The 17,133-nt window shown below is 41.5% G+C and overlaps 1 protein-coding gene across 2 annotated transcripts in view; it reads left to right on the top strand.

Moving 5' to 3' along the window:
* The first annotated feature begins 6,233 nt into the window (after positions 1–6,233).
* The window catches only part of LOC121537000 (von Willebrand factor C domain-containing protein 2-like), a 30,775-nt gene continuing 19,875 nt past the window's right edge, over positions 6,234–17,133 (top strand). Inside the window, exons 1-3 of one of the 2 annotated variants that reach the window (XM_041844709.2) lie at positions 6,234–7,245; positions 8,419–8,825; positions 12,877–13,014. In XM_041844709.2, the coding sequence (XP_041700643.1) occupies positions 8,436–8,825; positions 12,877–13,014 (528 nt within the window). In that variant the 5' untranslated portion in view covers positions 6,234–7,245; positions 8,419–8,435. The remainder of the gene's footprint in view (positions 7,246–8,418; positions 8,826–12,876; positions 13,015–17,133) is intronic. The other variant, XM_041844711.2, reaches the window with a different exon arrangement.

Here is a 17,133-nt window from a genome sequence, read left to right as displayed (position 1 = left end):
GTACATTTGACCTTGCCTTAAAAGTCTTCAGAACATTTAAAGAACATTTAGAACATTTTATATTTCAGTTTTACCTAATATTACCACAATATTTTCAGCATGCACATGTGTAGCGCCTTAAAGCATAAGAAAAAAGATTAGAATAAATCCTCATTATGTTTCTCTCCAGATTTAATGGCAATTCGAATTTGAGGACTTTATTGTATCTCTAGTCATATGCCTACAATGTTCCCACAACCAAAGAAACATTCTGAGAACCATTAAAGAACAGACAAAATGTGTTCTGGGAAATTTTTGTAACATCAGCTCAATGTTTTATTTCACCCTAAAATAAACATTGTTTAGTCATCTGCACAACGGAACACTTTTTTTGTGTTTTGGCAACATATCTTTTGTGATGTCCCTACAATGTTCCAACCGGACAGTTCCCACCGGACAGTTTCTGTGTTATGAGAACATTTGCCGCAACCTAACGAATGTTCTGGGACCTTTCACAGAAACAATTTTGGCTTGCTGGGAAAACATTACTGGCTCAGTTGGTAGAGCATGGCACTTGCAAAGGCAGGAGTGTGGGTTTGATTCCCGGGACCACTCATATGAAGAAATGTATGCACGCATGACAGTAAGTCACTTTGGATAAAAGCATCTGCTGAATGGCATATATTACCTGGAAACCTAATGACAACTTTTGGGAATGTTCTGTGGTGGTTGTTACATATGTTTTGGGGATGTTATTATCCTAATGATAGATAAAACCCTAACTAGAACTTAATGGGAATCTTAGCTAATGTTCTGGGAACGTTCCCGGTTTGCTGGCTCAAAATTAATTTCAGTAGAGATTAACCATTGAGCATGCTTTTTAGTCCAGGACTAGGCTTAGTAAACTATGTCCGGAACCATAGGCTTTGAGGGTGTAGAATAATATTAAGAGATGAGGGATAGTGTCAATATACACTACCAGTCAAATGTTTTAGAACACCTACTCATTCAAAGGTTTTTCTTTATTTTTACTATTTTCTACATTGTAGAATAGTAGTGAAGACATCAAAACTATGAAATAACACATATGGAATCAGTTAGTAACCAGAAATGTGTTAAACAAATCAAGATATATTTTACATTTGAGATTCTTCAAAGTAGCCACCCTTTGCCTTGATGACAGCTTTGCACACACTTGACATTCTCTCAACCAGCTTCATGAGGTAGTCACCTGAAATGCATTTCAATTAACAGGTGTGCCTTGTTAAAAGTTAATTTGTGGAATTTCTTTGCTTCTTAATGCATTTGAGCCAATCAGTTGTGTTGTGACAAGGTAGGGGGGGGGGTTTACAGAAGATAGACCTATTTGGTAAAAGACCAAGTCCATATTATGGCAAGAACAGCTCAAATAAGCAAAGAGAAATGACAGTCCATCATTACTTTAAGACATGAAGGTCAGTCAATCTGGAAAATGTCAAGAACTTTCAACGTTTCTTCAAGTTCAGACACAAAAACCATCAAGCGCTATGATGAAACTGGCTCTAATGAGGATCGCCACAGGAATGGAAGACCCATAGTTACCTCTGCTGCAGATAAGTACATTACAGTTACTAGCCTCAGAAATTGCAGCCCAAATAAATGCTTCACAGAGTTCAAGTAACAGACAAATGTCAACATCAACTGTTCAGAGGAGACTGTGTGAATCAGGCCTTCATGGTCGAATTGCTGCGAAGAAACCACTACTAAAGGACATCAATAAGAAGAAGAGACTTGCTTGGGCCAAGAAACACGAGCAATGGACATTAGACCGGTGGAAATGTGTCCTTTGGTCTGGAGTCCAAATTTGAGATTTTTGGTTGCAACCACTGTGTCTTTGTGAGACACGGTGTGTGTAAAATGGATGATCTCCGCATGTGTATTTCCCACCGTAAAGCATGGAGGAGGAGGTGTTATGGTGTGGGGGTGCTTTGCTGGTGACACTGTCTGTGATTTATTTAGAATTCAAGGCACACTTAACCAGCATGGCTGCCACAGCATTCTGCAGCGATACGCCATCCCATCTGGTTTGGGCTTAGTGGAACTATAATTTGTTTTTCAACAGGACAATGACCCAGCACACCTCCAGGCTGTGTAAGGGCCATTTTACCAAGAAGGAGAGCGATGGAGTGCTGCATCAGATGACCTGGCCGCCACAAACCCCCGACCTCAACCAAATTGAGATGGTTTGGGATGAGTCAGACCGCAGAGTGAAGGAAAAGCAGCCAACAAGTGCTCAGCATGTGTGGGAACTCCTTCAAGACGATTGGAAAAGCATTCGAGGTGAAGCTGGTTGAGAGAATGCCAACAGTGTGCAAAGCTGTCATCAAGGCAAAGGGTGGCTATTTTAAGAATCTAAAGTCTAAAATCTATTTTGATTTGTTTAACACTTTTTTGGTTACTACATGATTCCAAATGTGTTATTTCATAGTTTTGATGTATTCACTATTATTCTACAATGTAGAAAATAGTAAAAATAAAGAAAAACCCTTGAAAGAGTAGATGTTCTAAAACTTTTGACCGGTAGTGTACATAACTTAGAATTGGATAATATATTGCCAGTTAACAATGGCTGATAGCAATGTCTTTTAAACCCTGTTTATACCTGCCACTAAAATGCATCCTTCGTCCTGATCTTGTCTGTTTACACTTTAAGATCTGATCACAATCAGATCACAATGTGTATTTTAGTCGTCTACACCTGTCTAAAAATGTGGGCAAAATCAGAATGTGGACAAGATCAGGACAAAGGACACATGTTAGAACCATGTATAAACAGGGCTTCTGTGAGAGACAGGGTCAGCACTGGTTCACCATGACAAGGTACCATCTTGCCAAGGCATAAATGTACTGTACATCTACAGAAAAGGTGAACAAATGCACAATTTATACTGTACATTCAGAAGAAAAACGTTTTATTTTCATCAGTGCAAGTGCAACTTTGTCCTTGCTTGTTAACGTTTCAGCTGACACTGTAATTCGTGCCATATAAATGTATGTCACATCATGCACAAAGACGTTGAAAGCACACTTAAAGCGCCTACTGCTTACCATTATGTTGTGATTGCATCCGCATTTCACTTGTCTGTCACCTCAAGAAATCACCCATCTAGCATTTTAGCAGCAGTGACAGTGCCTCAACTTGGAGTGTGTGTGTTTGTGTGTGTTTGTGTGTGTGTGTGTGTGTGCGTGTGTGCCTGTGTGTGTGTGTGCATGTGTTCGTGCCTGTGTGCCTGCATACGTGTGTGTGTGTGTTTGTGTGTGAGACGGGTGATGGGGTGGGTCAGGAGCCAATTAGAGTGTACATGGCTTTGGGGACCTAACATGGAGGGAGCTAACAAGTTGCTATTAAAAAAGTGAGAAAACATGCCTGAATTACCGAGGAGCAGGGATATGACATCAACCCAGAGCTCTGACACGACTGATCCTGATGAGCCCTGAGAGGGGTTGGGAGAGCCTGTGTTGTCGTTTATACTCCATTTAAAGGAGCATAGAACTGACACTGACAGAGTGGACAGAGACAAGGCTAGACACACACAGAGACAGTATACACACACGCAGGCAAGCACACACACACACCCACAGATGCACATACTCACATACACACACACACACACACACACACACACACACACACACACACACACACAAACACAAACATCATCCTACACTACAGCACATACTATATGCCTCTGCATGGCTGCTTTGTCCAGTGAGGTATTATGAGTTTGTTTTCACTCAAAGACTAATCCGCCCTTGACATTTTACACCATGTTAGCCTGAGAGCCCCAGGGACAGCCTGAGAAGAGAACTCTAGTTACTGTACAGTATATCCCTTAAAGACAAGAGCCATACCGCTGTACTGTACAAGCAAACTCCTAGAGAGCTGAGCTCTGCATTTTCTATTCTCTCTTTTTTCTCTCCCCTCCACTTGAAAATATGCTGCACCTTTTTAGGTGTTCAAAACCTTGAATCCCTGATATCTAATATTAATATGAGAATCTTGTATGGCGCAGACATGTCTATTATAGTTAGTCGTGTCCAAAATGGCACCCTATTCCGTATGGATCCTTCTCAAAAGTAGTGCACTATATGGATAATAGGGTACGATTTGGGATGCACATCATACTGTATTGATCTTTAAAACATGTATTCTGGTTATAATGTATTTTCCATTTAATTGGGTTACATGTGGTTGGTTCTACTATTGATCTGTCAATGCATGACACCTTGGTTATTTTAACTGGCATGTTTATATTTCAGAAGCTATTGGCTTTCTACTCATGCAGAAAATTGGGCTATTAACCTCTATGGGATCGGTGTCCCGTATACGGGACGGTTGAGCTATCGTGCGCTAATGTGATTAGCATCACTGTTGTAAGTAACAGCAAACTTTCCAGGACACAGACATGTCTTAAATGGGCAGAAAGCTTAAGTTTTTCGTAATCTAACTGCACTGTCCAATTTACATTAGCTATTACAGTGAAAAAATACCATGCTATTGTTTGAGGAGAGTGCACAACAACAAAAAACGTATCATGGCAACTAGTTTGATACATTCACCTCTGAAGGTAAATAATGTACTTACATTCAGTAATCTTGCTCTGATGTGTCATTCTAAGGGTCCCAGAGATAAAATGTAGCATAGTTTTGTTTGATAAAATCAATTTTCATATTCAAATGTGGGAACTGGGTTCTACAGTTTGAACCCCTACTGTCTCTGGCTCCACACCCACCCCGCCCGGCCATCTAGATGTGTGAAAGTTAGTGTATGAGCTAATGATCCATCATGTATGACATTCCTGGGAATGTGTAAACTTACATTTTGTGTTACCATATCATTTTTGTATGTTCTCTAAAGTTATGTACTTGAACATGTATCAATTGACCAATTCAGCACGTTAGTGCAGACTTGATACAAAATAGTCCAGTATTGCAATCCTTCACTGGATCAATCAGAAACTTTGCACACACACTGCTACCATCTAGTGGCCAAAATCTAAATTGTGCCTAAACTGCAATATTATATTGTGGCCTTTCTCTTGCATTTCATAGATGATAAAAAAAAAAAAAAATTAAATAAATAAATAAACATGTTTTTTTGTTTGTATTATCTTTTACCAAATCTAATGTGTTATATTCTCCTACATTAATTTCACATTTCCACAAACTTCAAAGTATTTCCTTTAAAATGGTATCAAGAATATGCATATCCTTGCTTCAGGTCCTGAGCTACAGGCAGTTAGATTTGGGAATGTTATTTTAGGCGAAAATTGGAAATAAGAGTCAGATCCTTAAGAGGTTAAATAGACTCAAAGTTCTTTCTGGCACACAAGTCTTAAGAGAAGCATTGTGGTAACTGGCTTTTAAATGGGTTTCCTCAGGGACCTGGATGAAGTGGGATGAGGTAACCTAGCTACATTGATGAAATTGATCATGACATCAGCTACCATATTGATGATATAGCCTAAGGTGTTCGAGAATAAATCTTAACTTCATGGCTTCATTTCCAAATTTGTTGAATAGTCTACGACTCAATAGGGTCTAAAACGTTAAATGATTTCACAGCCTTCAGTGTCAGACTCAGACAGCATGAAGTGAATTGGCGTTACACCGTGACATATGCACGAGATGCATGCAAGACCCACAGCCTTCACTATCTCGTTCCCCATTGCATTTCTAATAATAGCTAAGCCCCCGTAGCCTATTGCATGCTCTGCTCCGTTAGTCCAATGCAGGTCAGTGGGGTTCATTTGATTGGATCGCATCTGTTTAATTCAATTCCAGAATGTCTACTGTATAATTTATCATCTTTGGTTCTGCCTCAGTAATCTTTCTTTTGACTCTAAATGCAGACAGGCAGTGGCCCCTGCGGGCAATCATACAGAGAGCAGATATTATGTGGAATTGTGCAAATCTTAAATACTGTGAAATTACTGTGTAGTCTATTCTGAAAGAAACAGAATGTCACATTATGCAACATCTGTTCTGTACAAGTTATCAAATTGTGAAGTCTATTTTTCGGTTATTTGCTGTAAGAATGTCAATGTGTGTGTGGTCACCCAGCTAACATAGAGATCACAGGCTACAGTAGCAGAAATAACCTCTGCGCATGGAGAAACTGTGCTCTCTGGTTTTAATGAAATCGGCTCCATGTGATATTTGAGTGTGCAAACCACATCCAGCTATTTCGTTTGATTCAGTGCATTTTGGGAGGATATTGGTAAAATAAAACGCCACTTCAAGTTCTCTGAAGAGTTCTCCATTCGCCTTTTCAACGCAAGATGGGAAAACTCTCGAATCTCCGCGTGCTCAGTGCGATCCTCGACTGAACAGCGACAGTCTTGAAGACACCGCTGTCTGCCGCTGTTCTGCTCTGCTGCTGTCCGTGGTCCTGAAGTAGAGTGCGTCGTCTTGCTCACAAGGGTCATGAAAAACGCCGCTGTTCTGCATGCTCCTCTTCACAACATTGGCCGTATAGGCGGAGGACTTGAATCCGTACTTTTCCGCCTCAGCTTATTCAACTAACGACCATCAAGCTATGATTGTTACTATGTTCTCTACTTCTTCCCAGTGAGTGCGCACGGAAAAGTGTGGAAGATAAAACGTCTATTTAGGCTAACATTTAACTTTCCCTCGCGAAAAGGAGATGTTAGGTGTAAATGTCGTTTATTTTAGTTATTTTGTTCTCCTCTTAAAGTTGTATCTTCCGGATCTCTGGTCTATTATCATTCCCATTGCCATGCACGGGCTGCTGGATGTATGCAACAAGACCGAATGGTGTTTTTGATCTGCAGCATTTGGAAGTTGATTGAAATGACTCTCACTGCCGTGGACGACTAGGATCAGCCTATTGACAACAATAGTGGGAAATATAATTTCGTAAATCTTTTTTTCGAGTCTTATTTTTCACACATGAACTGCCTATTGTGGTGTTGTTATCTTAATCTCAGGGAAATAAGGTATAATCATGTATCAGACCGATTTGTGTGTGCATATCACATCGCTCGCGCTGCTCCAAAGGCATCGGTACCGAGAATGGTCTAGTATCTAACTGCTTTTACGCACAACAATAGCAACTGAAGGGGGATTATCTTTTTATCTGGAGGCTGGTGGTTTTATCGAATTGTTCATCTGGAAGTTGTTGTGTCCTGTGTTTTAATCCGTTCTACCGGGTTTGGATCTCTGTTGATCCGGACTCCTACTAGTGGAACCAGGCATTTCAACGCGGTGAGTCCGTAATGCCCAGTTTATCCACCTTCCCATTCACTGTAAAATCCATTATAAGACCTCATCTCCTTTTTCCATTGTCAACACATCTTATTTCTCTTGGAGCTTTCTCTTACTTGAAATACTGACATTGTGCAGTTTATATCATAAATGTAATGATAGGAAATAGGCCTACTTTAGATTGGTATTTGAAGACAACAATATTGTCAATCAATTTTTCTTTCAATTAAGATTCAGTGAGTCTCTCCCTTGGCAGGAAGGAATAGAATGAACCGAGCTCAGTTTAGTCTCGAGGCTAGTACAGGATTCCGTTCTTCTAGCTACCATCGCGAGGGGCGAAGGGTTTGGACTAAAGCCCATTGCGCATTAAGCACTGACTGGGGAAATTTGTAATTTGGTAAAGGCTGTTGAAGTAAAATAAAAGCAACACTAAGCATGTAATATATATTTATTTATTTTTTTTGGGGGGGTGATCAAATCTCCACTGACAAGGGTGTTCAAATGATTATCATGGAGCAACCTGTTGGTCATGTAATTCACATTGAAGATCCAAATCTGTTTTTATTTTTATGAAAGCAAAGGACGGGAGACATATAAGGTTAGGTTATAATTTCACTCTGCACTGCACTGGGTTCAAGGTGCAATAGCCTTTAGTCTATAAGAAAACACCCGTATTTGCAATGTAGCCTACGAGCCTATCAACTGTACCAATCCTTTACCTGGTAGGTTTCCACTACCGATGCAATGGCCGACCTCATTTTTGGGAATCCAACATTAGCCTAAGACATTTACTCGACCCATTTCTATTTATTGGTCTAATTTATTCTAATACACATATTGTCTCTCTTAATTTCTTTAATTTTTTGTTTTTCTCTCTCTCTCTCTCTCTCTCTCTCTCTCTCTCTCTCTCTCTCTCTCTCTCTCTCTCTCTCTCTCTCTCTCAAGCCCCCACACACACAAAGACGACTTAGATTGTAAACCTTCTCTGTGATTGTGTCCCTTGTTGTGGATACGTCTAATTGAAAATATCCCACACCACTTGTATGATATCATCAGGATGTTTATTTGCCACCTGTCCCAAACAGCCTTGTCTCCCTTCATGCTGAACAGGCTGTGAATGGAAAGTAAAAGGCTAAGTAAATGCAACTTCGACCCTCTCCTTGAATGCAATAGGAATACCGCGGCGAAGGATGGGCCCTCTCTTTCCAATGACCTGCGTTGTCCTCCTCGCCCTCCACGCCACCGTGTCACCAGCCTCCCTCAATCCCGAGGATTACGCCGCGGACGAGGCCGAGCGAACTGCCAACAGCGACACCATCATTTTCGACGACTACCGGGGGAAAGTTTGCGTGGACGACAGTGGCTTCGTTTACAAATTGGGGGAGCGTTTCTTCCCGGGACACTCGAACTGCCCGTGCGTGTGCACCGAGGACGGGCCGGTGTGCGACCAGCCGGAGTGCCCCAAGATACACCCGAAGTGCACAAAAGTGGAGCACAATGGATGCTGTCCGGAATGCAAGGAGGTTAAAAACTTTTGTGAATACCGGGGGAAAACTTACAAGATCCTGGAGGAATTTAAGGTAGGGATGTTTTGTGTTTTTTGTCTTAATTTGCATTGTCTATTGATCAGTCGTTTGTAATCATTTAAAATGTTAATTTCTCATTTGGATGCACACCATAATCAGGCATATAATTCGTTTTGCTTAATTAGGTAATGAGCTGAGCGAGAACAATTGAATGTGATCAAAACAATGCAGCAGTGTTGACTGCATAATTGTTGCAACCCCAACAACCATTCCACTCAAAAAATGATTGTAATGTTTGCCCTCTCATAACATAGTAAGTGTAAAGATTTGCATGGCCATGCCAGATGGAGAGGGACAACTATAACTGGTATTTTGTTTCCCCTCAATGGTCTCTGCTGGTAGGATAATCCATTTAATCTATTCTGTGTGTAGAGTCACAGTGCAACACGAACTCATTAACTCACTGCGTTATTTGACATCTGTCCTATTTAAAGGAAATGACTGATTAGTTATGAAACTATGTGCTGCATAATAACTACAGGCGCCTCACACTGTATCAATGGGCTTGGAGATTCCCCAAGCAAGCAAATTCATCAATGGCAAACTGGAGATGTTTTGAGCCATGGTTTGAGTATTATTGTGTCATGCTTGAAGTAGGCTTGTCTACCATACTGAATGAAACCCATACCCAGGCCTGCCTTCAAGCCTCAACTGGGCTGATCTATTTATAGTATATGATTATTAATCATGGCAATTAGTTGTGTTGGAGTCGGACATTACATGGTGGAAGAGGCTGTAGCACATTGTCAGCGTAGGAGGGGTATGCGTCAGTCGGGTGAGAGCAGGAGAAGAGGGCAGAGTCATTTAGTGTTGGCGTGGACAGTCCTAGTCTATACTGACAAATGATTAACACCATTAGTGTTGCTTATTACTGGCTTATAAAAATAGCCTATACTATAGTGCTGCTCTTTATATTTTGCTGTGAGTGAGTCAGTTGACCGACAGATTAAAAAAATAGAGTAGGGGCCAGGAATAAGTCAATTTTCACTTGCATTTTTCAGACCCATATACTGTTGCCTATACCCAGCAGTGTTTACTAGAACTATGCTGGATAATGCAGCATTCATTCTAAATATGAGAAGGAATTGTGCCAACTTTCCCCTCAGAAGATGCATTTTTTTGACCTGTCACAGTGACAGGAGGAAACACCTGGTGAATACACAATGAGCTGAATACTGTAACAGCAGCACTGACATGACAAACATAAACAAAACCAGAGATATGCCCTGAATAGTAATGGGTAGTTGTTAGTTGTTGTACACTACAATGTAAATCCGAATCAATCCTGTTCAGTGATGTGAAATAGGAGATGTTCTAGTAAATAGCTAGATGATCAGGGTATTCCCATGACACCTCCCTAATCCTCTTTATACCAAATAAACATGATGAGATGACTCGACTGAATGTCAGTAAGAGATAACATTGTTTCAGTCCACATGTCACTAAAACATATACAACACTAATTACAGGACTCATAATTTTTTTACTGCAGATTATAAAGAAATGTAATGAAATTAAACAATTTAAGGACATTTTATAGAAGAGAGCAAAGATGATCTCATTCGAAATCTTTTGTTTGACTTACTTTAACTGAAAATGTGTTGTAATATAAAGACCAACCTAAAGTACTTCTGCTCAAACCCTGTAACACAATTGCACATGATTGAGCTCTACGGGTGATGGAACTTGATTGTATAGTTTGGGTAGTTTCCATTATGATTTAGCATTTTAGTGCATGAGGTGACCAATGACATTGACTTCATTTACGCTTTTGTGAAACTATACTGTGTCCCCAATCATCCACTTGTGTGATGGTTAGCATAATATAAAATTATGCTAATGTTCCATTTCCATTCCCCAGAAAAGCATGGTCCCTAAAGTATTCCTGTGAAGTTTGGTATACAAGTGTGTCTAGGTTGGTGGTAAATGCAACACAGAGACCAAGGGTATTCAACTCTTACACAACAAGTTCCTGGGCCTGCTAGTTTTCTGTTCTACTTAAACTTAATTGCACCCACCTGGTTTCCCAGGTCTAAATCAGGGAACAATGAAAAAAAGCAGTAGAACTGGCTTCGAGGTCCAGAGTTGAGTTTGAGGGGCATAGACCATAGTCCATAGTTGTCTGTTTCTGTTACGTTATTCTTTGTAATTTTGTTTCCAAGAAATCAAATCTCTCAAAAAGGCCAGGTAGTTCATTTGATTATCCTAATATCCATGTTCCTCCTTAGTCCTTGATCATATTCTTCAACTCAATTCAATTAAATCAAACTGTGATTGCTCATCCCAAGCGATACACCTGCCACTAATTCTAGACAGCTCCATATCACTTACAATGCTCTTACATCTCCAACAAGAGGCCTGGCATTAGCTAATTAGTATGGGCGACTTCAGTGAAGCAGTGCATTTCTAATAAGGTTGTGAGAGATCAGCCCTTTACACCTGTGTACTTAATCCATTGTGGTCGGTGACTGGGTGTGTGTCCCAAATGGCACCCTATTCCCTTTCTAGTGCACTAGTTTGATCAGGGCCCATGGGTGGATCGGTGTTGAGCGAACGAGCGGCACGTCAACGAAGCCTCTTAGCCCTGTATTGGGATGCACAGCCATGCACCCCTCAGGGAGAGAGAGAGAGAGGCCTGTGAGCGTGTCTAAAGCCTGCTGGTTTGATGTGAGATCAAGTCCATCAATAGTGCATCTCAACCTCCAATCCCCACTAACCTTGAGTGGCGGGGCCCGGCGAGAGGGAAGGACATTTTCCGCCTCTTGAAAAACCATTCATTTGTTCCTATTGATTTTCTCAACAGAGAAATTACACGTGGAGCCAGAACAGAGAGTGGAAACTGTGACTGGAACAATAAAAATGGCCACTCTTCAGTTAGTTTAGATAAATAATTGATATAGGCAAGGATGGCCATTGACCACAACTTCAAAGCTTCGATCAGATCACTGTTGTGGGATTGTTGATGCGTGACAGGAATCTGATGATTTGAGGAAGCTAAAGTCATAAAACCATGGTTGTGTCCAGCATGAAAATGCCTATTTATGACAGCATGAAAGACATATGAAAGTATTATATCTCTTTGAATTACTGTATAAAACAAGCACTGCATGGTGTCCAGCGGAGTTAACAGAAATCAAAGGGTGTCAGTAGCTTCTAAAGAAAGCCCCAATTAAGAGGATACCGACAGTGCTGGTTGGCATTTCCTTTGCCCCCGTCCTGGCGCTTTATGCAGAGCTCCTTGTTTACTGAACACAGCAGGCGGGGAAGGAGTCCAACAGAGATCAGCATCTTTAAGACCCACAAGGCAGGTTAGATCTTTATAAGGTTGGAGATCTCTCTGATATCTCTTCTAAACAAGCAGGCATGCAGCCATAGGGAGCATGATAGAAACACTGGGGCTTTGGAACATGAGCAGTACGTCTAACACCCAAAAGGCAGGTTTTAATCTCATAGACTAGACTATATCACTACCTTGTCCAACATCTTATGTGTCTCATAGATACTAATTCACTGATGGAATAGGGAATGTCAATAATTTGTGCATTACCCATAGCAAGTGTCTCAGAGTTACATTCTATAGATGCCATGTCAGTAATAAAACCCATTGATAAGGAATGACTCTCTAACCATTGATTGATCATGGATGGTGCCCTGTAGTCTGTTAAGAAATATGCTCCTGCCTTAAAGACCTAATTCGTCAGAAAGTGAATCTTTCCATCCGCAGAATGCTGAGTCAGTCTCTGTTGGGCAGTGGTCCATTATTTATGTAGATGTAATGTAGTTGGAGTGAAGCTACTTTATTAAGTCTGGTGGACAGTTGGGTGACGGGGGCTCTGCTGTGCTGTATACTATAGCCCACTCTCAGTAGAGTTGTGCCACTCACCGTCGATGCTAAATATACTTTCATTTTAGATGTATGTTTTGTAGTATATAAGATAGATATAAGATAGAGAGAGAGAGAGAGTATAAGTATATCAAAAAGAGAGTACATAAGAGTATATGAGAGAGTTGTGCCACTCACCCTCGGTAGGTGTTTCACCTACAGGGTTCCCCATCCGACGAGGAAGGGACCAGTCCGCCCGTCGTGGCTCCCGCCGTCGCGCCTGTACTACCCCCGGCCCTTCCCCCAGCCTCAGCCCCAGACTCTGCAGCACAGCTCCAATCAAGAACCAGGAGATATAGGGTGAGTTCAGATCCCAGGCCATAGAGATAAAACAACTGTTCTATATCTATGTCCCAGGCTGGCAGGACGTGACAGAACAGGACAGAACAGAACAGAACAGGACAGAACAGGCTATAGGGCTGGGATGTGAACTCAGATCAATCCCCATCCCATTCATGCTCCTGACTGAGATCCTTAGGGGAGAGGGTTACAGAGAGGGGGCGTGAAGGACCTCAAGGACTTTTGTTGTTGAGTCCCCATCGATTCAAAAACAGACACAAAAAGTAACCATAATCCTACAAGCCACACTGATTTGTTTTGTTGGTGCATAATGTTGAGGCTCTTGAATATAGTTTCTGACTTCTAATCCAAATACACCGATTTACTAAAGATACATTTTGACAAAATGGCATGATTAAGGCTAAATGATGAAGGTTCTGTAGAGATTCTGTAGCTCTCTGCTCCTAGGCATTACTACACATATTGTTATGAAAGAGATGTATTAGACAGAGTCTAATGACATGGGAACCCAAGAGAGACAGATTAGACACAGTCTACTGACATGGGAACCCAAGAGAGACAGATTAGACACAGTCTAATGACATGGGAACCCAAACGAGATAGATTAGACACAGTCTAATGACATGGGAACCCAAGAGAGACAGATTAGACACAGTCTAATGACATGGGAACCCAAGAGAGTCAGATTAGACACAGTCTAATGACATGGGAACCCAAGAGAGACAGATTAGACACAGTCTAATGACATGGGAACCCAAGAGAGACAGATTAGACACAGTCTAATGACATGGGAACCTAAGAGAGACAGATTAGAGACAGTCTACTGATATGGGAACCCAAGAGAGACAGATCAGACACAGTCTACTGACATGGGAACCCAAGAGAGACAGATTAGACACAGTCTAATGACATGGGAACCTAAGAGAGACAGATTAGAGACAGTCTACTGATATGGGAACCCAAGAGAGACAGATTAGAGACAGTCTACTGATATGGGAACCCAAGAGAGACAGATTAGACACAGTCTATTGACATGGGAACCCAAACGAGACAGCTTTGAATCTACTGAATAAGAAAGCAGACTCACAACAGAAGTGACATCAGCAGAAGTTCCACCAAAAAATGCTGTGATTTACTAAAGTTACATTTTGACAAAATGTCACGTTTAAGGTTCTATTCTGAAGGTTGAATATCTTTCAGCTCTCTCTCAACTGCCCACATTTGTATAAGGGCATTGCAACAGCTTTTTAAACACTGATCAGACTCAGAAGTGAATGACTGCAGTAGAAGTTCCACAACAAAATACAGTGCCTTTCACAATCACAAATATTACAGGAAATCCAGACCATACGTCAGCGTCCGAAAATTGCTTGTTTTACAAAGTAATTAACTAATATATCACCTTTTGCACATTAAAAAAAAGATATAATGGGTGAAAGAACATACACACGCACATATACACCCACACACACACACACATGCATGCATGCAGGCACACACACACAAACCCCCTCCACCACCCACACAGTGCACATCCTAATTAGTGACTGTGCTCTTCAGCACTGACACCTATTGCTATAAAACGCATCTAAAATGAGTTGCACAAATAGATTTTCCTATCCAATTTGCCTGAGGAAAAAACATTGTTTTAATTTGAAATGCTGATTAAGCCACAAACGAGACACAAACGTAGGCCAGAGAGAACTGGAGCTTTGAACTAGTTTGAGCAACTTCCCTTCATAACTAACTTTATATTAGTTATTGACTAAGGTAAATAAAAGCTAAACAAAAAAGGTTGCCTTGTGTGTCTGTATCTGACTTTGGATACTTCCATCCCTTCATCTACCATCTCCACTTCACCTCTCCTCTCTCATCCCTTCATCTCCCATCTCCACTTCACCTCTCTCATCCCTTCATCTACCATCTCCACTTCATCTCTCTCATCCCTTCATCTCCCATCTCCACTTCACCTCTCTCATCCCTTCATCTCCCATCTCCACTTCACCTCTCCTCTCTCATCCCTTCATCTCCCATCTCCACTTCACCTCTCTCATCCCTTCATCTACCATCTCCACTTCACCTCTCCTCTCTCATCCCTTCATCTCCCATCTCCACTTCACCTCTCTCATCCCTTCATCTACCATCTCCACTTCACCTCTCCTCTCTCATCCCTTCATCTCCCATCTCCACTTCACCTCTCTCATCCCTTCATCTACCATCTCCACTTCACCTCTCCTCTCTCATCCCTTCATCTCCCATCTCCACTTCACCTCTCTCATCCCTTCATCTCCCATCTCCACTTCACCTCTCCTCTCTCATCCCTTCATCTCCCATCTCCACCACCTCTCTCATCCCTTCATCTACCATCTCCACTTCACCTCTCTCATCCCTTCATCTACCATCTCCACTTCATCTCTCTCATCCCTTCATCTCCCATCTCCACTTCACCTCTCTCATCCCTTCATCTCCCATCTCCACTTCACCTCTCCTCTCTCATCCCTTCATCTCCCATCTCCACTTCACCTCTCTCATCCCTTCATCTACCATCTCCACTTCACCTCTCCTCTCTCATCCCTTCATCTCCCATCTCCACTTCACCTCTCTCATCCCTTCATCTACCATCTCCACTTCACCTCTCCTCTCTCATCCCTTCATCTCCCATCTCCACTTCACCTCTCTCATCCCTTCATCTCCCATCTCCACTTCACCTCTCCTCTCTCATCCCTTCATCTCCCATCTCCACCACCTCTCTCATCCCTTCATCTACCATCTCCACTTCACCTCTCCTCTCTCATCCCTTCATCTCCCATCTCCACTTCACCTCTCTCATCCCTTCATCTACCATCTCTACTTCACCTCTCCTCTCTCATCCCTTCATCTCCCATCTCCACTCCACCTCTCCTCTCTGCACTCCATCACCCTGCTAAGATAAGATGTTTTGACGTGGGCGTCACTAGCATGTATGTTGGCTATCCATAACTCTCATCACTCTTGCCAGCACCCTGCAACTGCATGACTTTCCCCACCCCTCTCCTTCACTCCAAACTACATCCTTATCTACACCCCAGAGAGTTTGACTATTGTCTGCATCTTCCTCATCTCCCTCATCCCAACAGTCTCAGAGTTCCACTACTACAGTCTCTATTGCAGTGTTGATGGTCAGTTCACTTTAATATGAACGTGGATGGGATCACAAATCACCACATAGTTTGATTCAGAAACATACTAACACACCCCTCGGCACGGCTAAATATAGTCTTGGTGTTCTACTTTATTTTGTGAGTTACTGTAGTACTTACAGACCGGGGCATGAATCCACTTCACAGTACAATAAATCTCACACAAGGTTGCATTGAAAGCACTCTAGCCCTGTTACAGTAAATACATTGATGGACGCGTGCACTGGCCTGCAATGTATTATTGAGATAAAGATGTACAGTATGGAAAGGGTAATTTCCGTTAAGGCTAAATATACTGTCATTTCAGATGTATCAAATGTTTAACAATGCAACCAGTCAAGAAATGGTATTTAATGTGTTTGTCGTGTCATGATTACAGAGATATATGAAGTTATTCAGGTTGATTCCATTGAATAAATTAATCTTAAAGTCTTCGTAAGAGAAACCCTGACAGCACATGAACAAATACAGTAGGGAAGAAACACAACTTGGAAAAATAAAATAAATAATAGCTTCAGTTGAATTCAACCATCCATATCTAATGTGTCCCTGGAGGAGTAGTGTGCAATTTCTCATCTTCTATCTATGCCATAAATCATTTTTTAAAATGTTGATTAAATGATGCTGAATAGAGTTCAGTGAATGCTTGTTGTCAGTGTTTGAACTTTTAGCATGTTTCGGAGTCATCACCTCCCCCATAGATTTGGCACCATATCAAGCAAATTCACCAAAAGGACAGTCAGCTAAATAAATCCACCCATTTACATACAGAACACTTAAGGCATTTTACTGTACATCTAGTGCTGAGAAAGGGAAAAAGTTATAGGTATGTGAAAAGATAAATTGCATGAAAATTTTTCTTATTCAAATGTCAATCACAGGTATCACAAGTTGAAGAGGCTGGTAGTGTTTGAAAAATGGAAGAAACCTGTGAATATGG

Source organism: Coregonus clupeaformis, chromosome 23, assembly GCF_020615455.1.
Source record: "Coregonus clupeaformis isolate EN_2021a chromosome 23, ASM2061545v1, whole genome shotgun sequence".
Lineage (NCBI taxonomy): Eukaryota > Metazoa > Chordata > Actinopteri > Salmoniformes > Salmonidae > Coregonus > Coregonus clupeaformis.
Note: the sequence above shows the minus strand (reverse complement) of the source record. Positions and strands in the feature narration are given on the sequence as shown.